Source organism: Ammospiza caudacuta, chromosome 5, assembly GCF_027887145.1.
Source record: "Ammospiza caudacuta isolate bAmmCau1 chromosome 5, bAmmCau1.pri, whole genome shotgun sequence".
In the NCBI taxonomy this organism is placed as follows: domain Eukaryota; kingdom Metazoa; phylum Chordata; class Aves; order Passeriformes; family Passerellidae; genus Ammospiza; species Ammospiza caudacuta.
Window position 1 is genome coordinate 17,225,070 of NC_080597.1, and position 12,199 is coordinate 17,237,268.

A 12,199-nucleotide genomic window follows, 5' to 3' on the forward strand; every position below is an offset into this window, starting at 1 on the left:
TTGCCAAGTTTAGTCCAGTACCCACAGCCCGTGGGTGATGGCTTGGACGAGGTGACACGTCTGCGAATGGAGGTGCGTGCCAAGCTCCAGGAAGAGGAGAAGATTCATCTGCAGCGGGAGGTGGAGCAGCTGGTCCTGCTGAAGCAGGGTGTCTTGGCCTGGGGAGACCTGCTCTCCTCTGCCCGGCAGCACTGGCAGCTCTGGGCTCTTGCTGGGCTCCTGCTCCTTCTCTTGGCACTGTGGTATATGTGGAGGAAAGGGAGCCTGAGGACAGAGGAGCAAGGAGAAGCACATGATGGTGTAAATGAAGAGGAGGTTGAAAATGTGCATGCACATGAAGAAGACTTTGGAAATGAAGATGAAGGAGACAATGAAATGGAGGTGGAGGAAGACGACAGTGATGATGGCCGTGCAGAGGATGTCGACAATGCTGCTGCCAATGAAGCTGGCAATGAAGCTGCCAATGCAGCAAACGTCAATGACGTTGGAAATCAAGTGCAAGAATTCCGTGATCGTGCCGACAACTTTGGAAGAATCATAATGGAGCGCGTACAGTGGCCTGTGCAGGACCTGCAGGGAGGATGCATGTGGACAAGAACCCTGATGGAGCATTTTGCAATTTATTTTCGACGGGTCTTGTCCAACAGTTTCTATCCGGTGCTGCAAGGAGCCATTGGGGTGGGCAGTGCCTTCGAAGGTTGGAGTCCCCGTGAGCAGGATGTTGTGTACCAGGTGCTCATACCCATGACACCTCCTCGAGGGCACAGCTTCCACCTAGAGCTGGGCACTGCATGGCAGAGGCGCTTGAGGAACTTCCACATCCGCGTGCAGCAGGAGTGCACCTGCACGAGTGAGCAGCAGGGTGAGCACATGCTGTGCTTCCTGCACCACCCTGAGGAGGAGCTGAGGAGGCATCAGGATCCCAGCCTCCTTCATACCCTGTGCACGGGCTCCTACCTGGACGTGGAGAAAACTGCCCGCTGGTTCTACCAGCTGGTGAGAGCAATCTGGCCGGCTTTGCTTGAGTCACACAGTTGGCATTTAGTGCTGCTGCCCCCCAGACGCTCCTGCCAGTTCAAGGTGACCAACGGCAGAGAAAGCTACCGGATCGAGATCCTCTTTGGGCTGCGGCAAGGCAACTCAGACGTCTTTGTGAGCAGCCAGCCTAGGCAAGCCCACACCTCCAGCACAATCTGGCCAGAGAGCTACGCTGTGGCCGAGATGAAGTTCTTCAGGTACATCGCCAGGCAGGCTCCCCCTGACAGCTTGCACCTGAAATGCCTGCAGTTCTTCACTCGTCTTCAGCTGGGCTTAGGCTTTTCCACCTATACCATCAAGACCATTGTCATGCACCTCCTGAGCATCTTGCCCGCGTCACAGTGGCGCAGGAGACATTTTGTGAGCCGGCTGATGGATATCAGCGAGAGCCTGCGCACGTGTGTGGAAAGGAGACGCCTCAATCACTTCATTGTGGGCAACCAGAGGCTTCCTGAGGGCATCCGCTTGCCCCCAGAGGTCCTAATGGCCAGGTCACGCAATCTCTTCCATGACCTGGTGATGGATCCCGTTGCCCACTCTCAGGCAATGAACCAGTACATGGATCTGCAGCATTGGTTCAAACGGATCCTTAGAAATGAACAGTGAAAGAGGTTCTCCTGCACAGAGCTGTGCTTGTGAGGCTCACACCGGGTGGCAGAGAACCAGTTCTCAGGAGAGATGGGAAAAGAAGGGAGAAGGTAGGTTTCGGAGAGGGAAGGGAAAACGCTGCGTAGCAGCACTATGCCATCAGCAGCAGCAGCAGCAGCAGCAGCAGTGTGGTCTCAAGAGCCTCCCCAGCACTGCATCCAGTGATGACCAGGTTGGCTCCAAAGATCAAGGAACATGCACAAGGAAATGCTATTATTCCCCCACCTCTTTCTTTGAGTCCATTTTCCCTCTGAGGGCTTCATCTTGTGCCGAGACACGAATCTCAGAATCTCAGATGAGGGAATGTTTGAAAGGACCACTGGTGGCATCATTTGCTTCAGGGGTGCTCCCGGCAGGTCTTCCCGCTCTACACTACAAAGGATTGCGTTCGGATCAAGGTTGTTGACTCTCTCTCTCTGGGGAGGGAGACTCCACAATCCCTGGGCAATGTTTGGGATTGCTGAATGGAGGTTGTTTCTCCTTCTTCCCTCATGGGAATCCTTCAGGTCAGCATTGTACCAACTGTGTTGGAGCTGACCTGATACTTTGTATATGTAAAGATCTAGGTTGTTAATTTGTGTATATATATCCCCTGTGTACATATTATATGCTAGAAAGCTTATCAATTATCATATATAATAGTAAAATATCATAAAAGCCAATGGAATAATATAAATATTGTCAACTACATGAATTATGTAACTATTATATCATGAGAAGAAATTATTCTAAAGGGTCAAATATGTAATTTTGTTTAAAGAATGCAATATAGCCAATATTTAGCGTCACTCTAAGTTGTGATACGTATTAATGCTCATAGGGCACTTATATCTTATACGGATGAAAACATGTTATTTTAAAATTTCCAAAAAATTGATACATTTATATCATACGTAGCAATTATAAATGTTATATTGTATATATAAGGAGTTTAATATATAAGAGTTTTTTTTAATGTAGTAGTAAAGACATATATCGTGTCTCTGTCTGCTGGGGACACACAACTATGTTCTATAGTTAGTGCTTTTATGAGTAGCAACCTGGAAATTTCGTTGCTCTTGATTCAATAAAGGACAAGATTCCAGAACCTGGATCATGCAAGACTTTATTGACCTCAACCAGACCTGTAGTGTAGGTAAAAGCGACAAGTTGTGAATCTGAGCTTGTGAAGAGTCTCCTTGAAATTGGCCATACTTGCAGTGGTGAATTGGTTCTAATCAGAAATTAAGTCCAGTTGACCGCGGCCCCTGCGACCACAGAAGGCCAGAAGTGCCTCCCTTGGAAGGATGCTTAAAAATGGTCTTGTTGCAACCCTGCTGCCAAGGGCAGGGACACCTTCTCCTGGGCCCGCTTGTTTCAGACCCCGTCCAGCCTGGCTTGGAACGCTGCCAGGGATGGGGCAGCCACAGCTGCTGTGGGCAGTGTGTGTAGGCAAGGGCCTGAGCAGCCTGAGAGGCAAGAATTTCTTGTGCATCTCCAGCCCAAGCCGGCCCACTGTCAGAGGGAAGCCACTGGGCCTGGTGCTGTCCCTGCAGGCCCTTGTCCACTGCCGCTCTCAGGTCTCTGCTGGGCCTGGTGCAGAGAGTGAAAGGCCGCAAGAAGGTGCCCCCGGAGAAGGCCTTGGAGAACGCTGGGGCCAGGAGTGCCACCATGAGGACGGCAAGCAGGGCCTGGTGTGGCCGTCAGGGCGGGAGGGCACAGGGCAGGCGCTGAGGCCCTGCCAGCTGGAGCTGGGAGCTCTGGAGTGCTGCTGGCAGAGAGCCGTGGGAGATCCGTGCAGCAGCAAGGACACGGGCTTCTAGATGTGTTAGAAAGCAGAGAAGAGCTGGAGAATGAGCACTGAAAGAGTAGGGTGTGTCCCTGTGGGGAACAAACTTCACAACGCCAGAGGTTATCTCCAGGGAGGACACAGAGGAGTCCTGTAATAGTATTGGAATAAAGGGAGAGGCCAAGGGACATTTCCCCTTGGGGTGTCTCGATTTCTTGAGACCCAGGACAAGGCCGCAGCCTCCTTTTTTATCCTAATTCCCAGGTGCATCACCCTCTTCCTTCCCCCACTGCCTGAGGTACTCGGAAGGAACAAGACTTTTCCAGTTTCCTACTGTATGGAACCCCTCTGCCACTTTGATTGTGGAGGCAGGAATGGCACCATACACACGCACCAAGCTTCATGCACAGCAAGCAACTTTTATTGAGTGCTCTCTTCCTTTGCAGATCTGAATGTCTGCCTGGTCAGTCCACATTGGTTGAAGCAGTTGCCACTCGGTCAAACAGCCAATAGCTGCTGGTGTCCCCAACGGTCCGGGCCTGCTCCCTAACGGTCCACACTGGTTAAGTTTCATCATTAAAGTACTTATAGAATTACTTCTGCTTCAGTTCTAAAATTAGGATGAAATGAAAGCGTGAGGCCTTCAGGCAAGCTGCTGACCACCACAATAGCCCTCTGGTTTATATCTTTGTAACCCTGCAGAAGACACAGGCAGGGAAGGGGGGGGCGCTGGGGTCACCCTTTATGTAAGGCGGGGTTCCACCTGTCTAGAGCTTAATGATGGTGCTGATGGGGTTGAGCATTTTTGGGTAGGAATCAGGGGGAAGAGCTACAATAGCAGCCTGCGACTCTTAGATGGCGGTTCATCCCTGCAGTCTGTGTAGCTGTGCCTGTTTATGCACAGAAAGACAGACCAATCTATCTGGAACTGGTCACCTAAAAGACATCTTTCTAATGCAGAACAATTGTGCTGGGAAACTCTTTCTGGAGTAGAAAAAAGGAGTGCTCTCCAGAGGCCTGGTCCACAAGTGGTGTGGGGAAGCCAGGAGGATGCTGTCATGCTCATTCTTCAGAAAAGCAGCAGGGCTGAAACCAAAGTGCAGCTTTTATAGACTCAGAGATTTAACTGAAGCTCAGCATGGAGTCAAGGCTTTGACTCCGTGATCCTCAAGAGTGCCTTCCAACATGGATATCTATGAGATTGCCAGTGGAGGGCAGCTGAGAAAAAAGACAAGAGAAGGGCCAAGAGAGGTTCTTTGAAGAAGATTCACTCAAAGGCTGCCTTAACCGGTACCCCAGGGCCCCTGCGACAGTCTGAGCTGGGGTGGGGACAAAGGGTGGGGCTGGGCTGGCTGTGGTGTACTGTGACGTCCATGACATCACGGGGCCATGTCACAAATGGGGGCAGCTATACAAGGCCCCAGCAGGTAACGCTGGCCCTGTATTGCTTGGGCAAGCGGTGAGTGCACACATGGTGGGGAGGCTGGGCTGGGGATAAGGGCCGGGGCAGAAACGCAGTACCCGGGGCTGGCTTTTCCCCCTGCATCCAGGAACAGCCCCTCATGGCCCAGCCTTGGGCAGGACACCGTGCTGCTGCTGCTGCTGCTGCTGCTGCTGCTGCTGCTGCTGCTTGGGCAGCGGAACGGGCCTGGCTGCTTGCCAGCTCTCTGGGGTCCTGTGCTTCCTGCTCCCAGATCCCTGGAATTCCTGTCCCTGCTGCCCCCCACAATCCCTGCTGCCAGCTGCCTCCCTCTCAGCCCCTCCCTCTCAAGGCCTTCTCTCCATCCTCCTGCAGACCATGGATACCTGGGTATTGTGGCTCTTGCTCTTTCCAAGTTTAGTCCAGTACCCACAGCCCGTGGGTAATGGCTTGGACGAGGTGACACGTCTGCGAATGGAGGTGCGTGCCAAGCTCCAGGAAGAGGAGAAGATTCATCTGCAGCGGGAGGTGGAGCAGCTGGTCCTGCTGAAGCAGGGTGTCTTGGCCTGGGGAGACCTGCTCTCCTCTGCCCGGCAGCACTGGCAGCTCTGGGCTCTTGCTGGGCTCCTGCTCCTTCTCTTGGCACTGTGGTATATGTGGAGGAAAGGGAGCCTGAGGACAGAGGAGCAAGGAGAAGCACATGATGGTGTAAATGAAGAGGAGGTTGAAAATGTGCATGCACATGAAGAAGACTTTGGAAATGAAGATGAAGGAGACAATGAAATGGAGGTGGAGGAAGACGACAGTGATGATGGCCGTGCAGAGGATGTCGACAATGCTGCTGCCAATGAAGCTGGCAATGAAGCTGCCAATGCAGCAAACGTCAATGACGTTGGAAATCAAGTGCAAGAATTCCGTGATCGTGCCGACAACTTTGGAAGAATCATAATGGAGCGCGTACAGTGGCCTGTGCAGGACCTGCAGGGAGGATGCATGTGGACAAGAACCCTGATGGAGCATTTTGCAATTTATTTTCGACGGGTCTTGTCCAACAGTTTCTATCCGGTGCTGCAAGGAGCCATTGGGGTGGGCAGTGCCTTCGAAGGTTGGAGTCCCCGTGAGCAGGATGTTGTGTACCAGGTGCTCATACCCATGACACCTCCTCGAGGGCACAGCTTCCACCTAGAGCTGGGCACTGCATGGCAGAGGCGCTTGAGGAACTTCCACATCCGCGTGCAGCAGGAGTGCACCTGCACGAGTGAGCAGCAGGGTGAGCACATGCTGTGCTTCCTGCACCACCCTGAGGAGGAGCTGAGGAGGCATCAGGATCCCAGCCTCCTTCATACCCTGTGCACGGGCTCCTACCTGGACGTGGAGAAAACTGCCCGCTGGTTCTACCAGCTGGTGAGAGCAATCTGGCCGGCTTTGCTTGAGTCACACAGTTGGCATTTAGTGCTGCTGCCCCCCAGATGCTCCTGCCAGTTCAAGGTGACCAACGGCAGAGAAAGCTACCGGATCGAGATCCTCTTTGGGGTGCGGCAAGGCAACTCAGACGTCTTTGTGAGCAGCCAGCCTAGGCAAGCCCACACCTCCAGCACAATCTGGCCAGAGAGCTACGCTGTGGCCGAGATGAAGTTCTTCAGGTACATCGCCAGGCAGGCTCCCCCTGACAGCTTGCACCTGAAATGCCTGCAGTTCTTCACTCGTCTTCAGCTGGGCTTAGGCTTTTCCACCTATACCATCAAGACCATTGTCATGCACCTCCTGAGCATCTTGCCCGCGTCACAGTGGCGCAGGAGACATTTTGTGAGCCGGCTGATGGATATCAGCGAGAGCCTGCGCACGTGTGTGGAAAGGAGACGCCTCAATCACTTCATTGTGGGCAACCAGAGGCTTCCTGAGGGCATCCGCTTGCCCCCAGAGGTCCTAATGGCCAGGTCACGCAATCTCTTCCATGACCTGGTGATGGATCCCGTTGCCCACTCTCAGGCAATGAACCAGTACATGGATCTGCAGCATTGGTTCAAACGGATCCTTAGAAATGAACAGTGAAAGAGGTTCTCCTGCACAGAGCTGTGCTTGTGAGGCTCACACCGGGTGGCAGAGAACCAGTTCTCAGGAGAGATGGGAAAAGAAGGGAGAAGGTAGGTTTCGGAGAGGGAAGGGAAAACGCTGCGTAGCAGCACTATGCCATCAGCAGCAGCAGCAGCAGCAGCAGCAGTGTGGTCTCAAGAGCCTCCCCAGCACTGCATCCAGTGATGACCAGGTTGGCTCCAAAGATCAAGGAACATGCACAAGGAAATGCTATTATTCCCCCACCTCTTTCTTTGAGTCCATTTTCCCTCTGAGGGCTTCATCTTGTGCCGAGACACGAATCTCAGAATCTCAGATGAGGGAATGTTTGAAAGGACCACTGGTGGCATCATTTGCTTCAGGGGTGCTCCCGGCAGGTCTTCCCGCTCTACACTACAAAGGATTGCGTTCGGATCAAGGTTGTTGACTCTCTCTCTCTGGGGAGGGAGACTCCACAATCCCTGGGCAATGTTTGGGATTGCTGAATGGAGGTTGTTTCTCCTTCTTCCCTCATGGGAATCCTTCAGGTCAGCATTGTACCAACTGTGTTGGAGCTGACCTGATACTTTGTATATGTAAAGATCTAGGTTGTTAATTTGTGTATATATATCCCCTGTGTACATATTATATGCTAGAAAGCTTATCAATTATCATATATAATAGTAAAATATCATAAAAGCCAATGGAATAATATAAATATTGTCAACTACATGAATTATGTAACTATTATATCATGAGAAGAAATTATTCTAAAGGGTCAAATATGTAATTTTGTTTAAAGAATGCAATATAGCCAATATTTAGCGTCACTCTAAGTTGTGATACGTATTAATGCTCATAGGGCACTTATATCTTATATGGATGAAAACATGTTATTTTAAAATTTCCAAAAAATTGATACATTTATATCATACGTAGCAATTATAAATGTTATATTGTATATATAAGGAGTTTAATATATAAGAGTTTTTTTTAATGTAGTAGTAAAGACATATATCGTGTCTCTGTCTGCTGGGGACACACAACTATGTTCTATAGTTAGTGCTTTTATGAGTAGCAACCTGGAAATTTCGTTGCTCTTGATTCAATAAAGGACAAGATTCCAGAACCTGGATCATGCAAGACTTTATTGACCTCAACCAGACCTGTAGTGTAGGTAAAAGCGACAAGTTGTGAATCTGAGCTTGTGAAGAGTCTCCTTGAAATTGGCCATACTTGCAGTGGTGAATTGGTTCTAATCAGAAATTAAGTCCAGTTGACCGCGGCCCCTGCAACCACAGAAGGCCAGAAGGGCCTCCCTTGGAAGGATGCTTAAAAATGGTCTTGTTGCAACCCTGCTGCCAAGGGCAGGGACACCTTCTCCTGGGCCCGCTTGTTTCAGACCCCGTCCAGCCTGGCTTGGAACGCTGCCAGGGATGGGGCAGCCACAGCTGCTGTGGGCAGTGTGTGTAGGCAAGGGCCTGAGCAGCCTGAGAGGCAAGAATTTCTTGTGCATCTCCAGCCCAAGCCGGCCCGCTGTCAGAGGGAAGCCACTGGGCCTGGTGCTGTCCCTGCAGGCCCTTGTCCACTGCCGCTCTCAGGTCTCTGCTGGGCCTGGTGCAGAGAGTGAAAGGCCGCAAGAAGGTGCCCCCGGAGAAGGCCTTGGAGAACGCTGGGGCCAGGAGTGCCACCATGAGGACGGCAAGCAGGGCCTGGTGTGGCCGTCAGGGCGGGAGGGCACAGGGCAGGCGCTGAGGCCCTGCCAGCTGGAGCTGGGAGCTCTGGAGTGCTGCTGGCAGAGAGCCGTGGGAGATCCGTGCAGCAGCAAGGACACGGGCTTCTAGATGTGTTAGAAAGCAGAGAAGAGCTGGAGAATGAGCACTGAAAGAGTAGGGTGTGTCCCTGTGGGGAACAAACTTCACAACGCCAGAGGTTATCTCCAGGGAGGACACAGAGGAGTCCTGTAATAGTATTGGAATAAAGGGAGAGGCCAAGGGACATTTCCCCTTGGGGTGTCTCGATTTCTTGAGACCCAGGACAAGGCCGCAGCCTCCTTTTTTATCCTAATTCCCAGGTGCATCACCCTCTTCCTTCCCCCACTGCCTGAGGTACTCGGAAGGAACAAGACTTCTCCAGTTTCCTACTGTATGGAACCCCTCTGCCACTTTGATTGTGGAGGCAGGAATGGCACCATACACACGCACCAAGCTTCATGCACAGCAAGCAACTTTTATTGAGTGCTCTCTTCCTTTGCAGATCTGAATGTCTGCCTGGTCAGTCCACATTGGTTGAAGCAGTTGCCACCCGGTCAAACAGCCAATAGCTGCTGGTGTCCCCAACGGTCCGGGCCTGCTCCCTAACGGTCCACACTGGTTAAGTTTCATCATTAAAGTACTTATAGAATTACTTCTGCTTCAGTTCTAAAATTAGGATGAAATGAAACCGTGAGGCCTTCAGGCAAGCTGCTGACCACCACAATAGCCCTCTGGTTTATATCTTTGTAACCCTGCAGAAGACACAGGCAGGGAAGGGGGGGGCGCTGGGGTCACCCTTTATGTAAGGCGGGGTTCCACCTGTCTAGAGCTTAATGATGGTGCTGATGGGGTTGAGCATTTTTGGGTAGGAATCAGGGGGAAGAGCTACAATAGCAGCCTGCGACTCTTAGATGGCAGTTCATCACTGCAGTCTGTGTAGCTGTGCCTGTTTATGCACAGAAAGACAGACCAATCTATCTGGAACTGGTCACCTAAAAGACATCTTTCTAATGCAGAACAATTGTGCTGGGAAACTCTTTCTGGAGTAGAAAAAAGGAGTGCTCTCCAGAGGCCTGGTCCACAAGTGGTGTGGGGAAGCCAGGAGGATGCTGTCATGCTCATTCTTCAGAAAAGCAGCAGGGCTGAAACCAAAGTGCAGCTTTTATAGACTCAGAGATTTAACTGAAGCTCAGCATGGAGTCAAGGCTTTGACTCCGTGATCCTCAAGAGTGCCTTCCAACATGGATATCTATGAGATTGCCAGTGGAGGGCAGCTGAGAAAAAAGACAAGAGAAGGGCCAAGAGAGGTTCTTTGAAGAAGATTCACTCAAAGGCTGCCTTAACCGGTACCCCAGGGCCCCTACGACAGTCTGAGCTGGGGTGGGGACAAAGGGTGGGGCTGGGCTGGCTGTGGTGTACTGTGACGTCCATGACATCACGGGGCCATGTCACAAATGGGGGCAGCTATACAAGGCCCCAGCAGGTAACGCTGGCCCTGTATTGCTTGGGCAAGCGGTGAGTGCACACATGGTGGGGAGGCTGGGCTGGGGATAAGGGCCGGGGCAGAAACGCAGTACCCGGGGCTGGCTTTTCCCCCTGCATCCAGGAACAGCCCCTCATGGCCCAGCCTTGGGCAGGACACCGTGCTGCTGCTGCTGCTGCTGCTGCTGCTGCTGCTTGGGCAGCGGAACGGGCCTGGCTGCTTGCCAGCTCTCTGGGGTCCTGTGCTTCCTGCTCCCAGATCCCTGGAATTCCTGTCCCTGCTGCCCCCCACAATCCCTGCTGCCAGCTGCCTCCCTCTCAGCCCCTCCCTCTCAAGGCCTTCTCTCCATCCTCCTGCAGACCATGGATACCTGGGTATTGTGGCTCTTGCTCTTGCCAAGTTTAGTCCAGTACCCACAGCCCGTGGGTAATGGCTTGGACGAGGTGACACGTCTGCGAATGGAGGTGCGTGCCAAGCTCCAGGAAGAGGAGAAGATTCATCTGCAGCGGGAGGTGGAGCAGCTGGTCCTGCTGAAGCAGGGTGTCTTGGCCTGGGGAGACCTGCTCTCCTCTGCCCGGCAGCACTGGCAGCTCTGGGCTCTTGCTGGGCTCCTGCTCCTTCTCTTGGCACTGTGGTATATGTGGAGGAAAGGGAGCCTGAGGACAGAGGAGCAAGGAGAAGCACATGATGGTGTAAATGAAGAGGAGGTTGAAAATGTGCATGCACATGAAGAAGACTTTGGAAATGAAGATGAAGGAGACAATGAAATGGAGGTGGAGGAAGACGACAGTGATGATGGCCGTGCAGAGGATGTCGACAATGCTGCTGCCAATGAAGCTGGCAATGAAGCTGCCAATGCAGCAAACGTCAATGACGTTGGAAATCAAGTGCAAGAATTCCGTGATCGTGCCGACAACTTTGGAAGAATCATAATGGAGCGCGTACAGTGGCCTGTGCAGGACCTGCAGGGAGGATGCATGTGGACAAGAACCCTGATGGAGCATTTTGCAATTTATTTTCGACGGGTCTTGTCCAACAGTTTCTATCCGGTGCTGCAAGGAGCCATTGGGGTGGGCAGTGCCTTCGAAGGTTGGAGTCCCCGTGAGCAGGATGTTGTGTACCAGGTGCTCATACCCATGACACCTCCTCGAGGGCACAGCTTCCACCTAGAGCTGGGCACTGCATGGCAGAGGCGCTTGAGGAACTTCCACATCCGCGTGCAGCAGGAGTGCACCTGCACGAGTGAGCAGCAGGGTGAGCACATGCTGTGCTTCCTGCACCACCCTGAGGAGGAGCTGAGGAGGCATCAGGATCCCAGCCTCCTTCATACCCTGTGCACGGGCTCCTACCTGGACGTGGAGAAAACTGCCCGCTGGTTCTACCAGCTGGTGAGAGCAATCTGGCCGGCTTTGCTTGAGTCACACAGTTGGCATTTAGTGCTGCTGCCCCCCAGACGCTCCTGCCAGTTCAAGGTGACCAACGGCAGAGAAAGCTACCGGATCGAGATCCTCTTTGGGCTGCGGCAAGGCAACTCAGACGTCTTTGTGAGCAGCCAGCCTAGGCAAGCCCACACCTCCAGCACAATCTGGCCAGAGAGCTACGCTGTGGCCGAGATGAAGTTCTTCAGGTACATCGCCAGGCAGGCTCCCCCTGACAGCTTGCACCTGAAATGCCTGCAGTTCTTCACTCGTCTTCAGCTGGGCTTAGGCTTTTCCACCTATACCATCAAGACCATTGTCATGCACCTCCTGAGCATCTTGCCCGCGTCACAGTGGCGCAGGAGACATTTTGTGAGCCGGCTGATGGATATCAGCGAGAGCCTGCGCACGTGTGTGGAAAGGAGACGCCTCAATCACTTCATTGTGGGCAACCAGAGGCTTCCTGAGGGCATCCGCTTGCCCCCAGAGGTCCTAATGTCCAGGTCACGCAATCTCTTCCATGACCTGGTGATGGATCCCGTTGCCCACTCTCAGGCAATGAACCAGTACATGGATCTGCAGCATTGGTTCAAACGGATCCTTAGAAATGAACAGTGA

General features: G+C 52.5%; 3 protein-coding genes across 3 annotated transcripts; all 3 read left to right on the top strand.

Moving 5' to 3' along the window:
• LOC131557838 (inositol 1,4,5-trisphosphate receptor-interacting protein-like 1) lies at nt 1–1,644 on the top strand. Its single transcript, XM_058805306.1, has one exon. The coding sequence runs from the start codon at nt 67–69 to the stop codon at nt 1,642–1,644; it is 1,578 nt and encodes a 525-aa protein (XP_058661289.1). The 5' UTR covers nt 1–66.
• Nucleotides 1,645–5,294: 3,650 nt separating this feature from the next.
• LOC131557840 (inositol 1,4,5-trisphosphate receptor-interacting protein-like 1) lies at nt 5,295–6,926 on the top strand. The gene has a single exon (XM_058805309.1). It carries the CDS (start codon nt 5,349–5,351, stop codon nt 6,924–6,926), a length of 1,578 nt encoding a protein of 525 aa, XP_058661292.1. The 5' UTR covers nt 5,295–5,348.
• Nucleotides 6,927–10,555: 3,629 nt separating this feature from the next.
• LOC131557844 (inositol 1,4,5-trisphosphate receptor-interacting protein-like 1) lies at nt 10,556–12,199 on the top strand. The gene has a single exon (XM_058805311.1). The coding sequence runs from the start codon at nt 10,622–10,624 to the stop codon at nt 12,197–12,199; it is 1,578 nt and encodes a 525-aa protein (XP_058661294.1). The 5' UTR covers nt 10,556–10,621.

Coding starts and splice junctions, on each gene's coding strand:
- LOC131557838 (XM_058805306.1), top strand. CDS start 67: ATGGAGGTGCGTGCCAAGCTCCAGGAAGAGGAGAAGATTCATCTGCAG.
- LOC131557840 (XM_058805309.1), top strand. CDS start 5,349: ATGGAGGTGCGTGCCAAGCTCCAGGAAGAGGAGAAGATTCATCTGCAG.
- LOC131557844 (XM_058805311.1), top strand. CDS start 10,622: ATGGAGGTGCGTGCCAAGCTCCAGGAAGAGGAGAAGATTCATCTGCAG.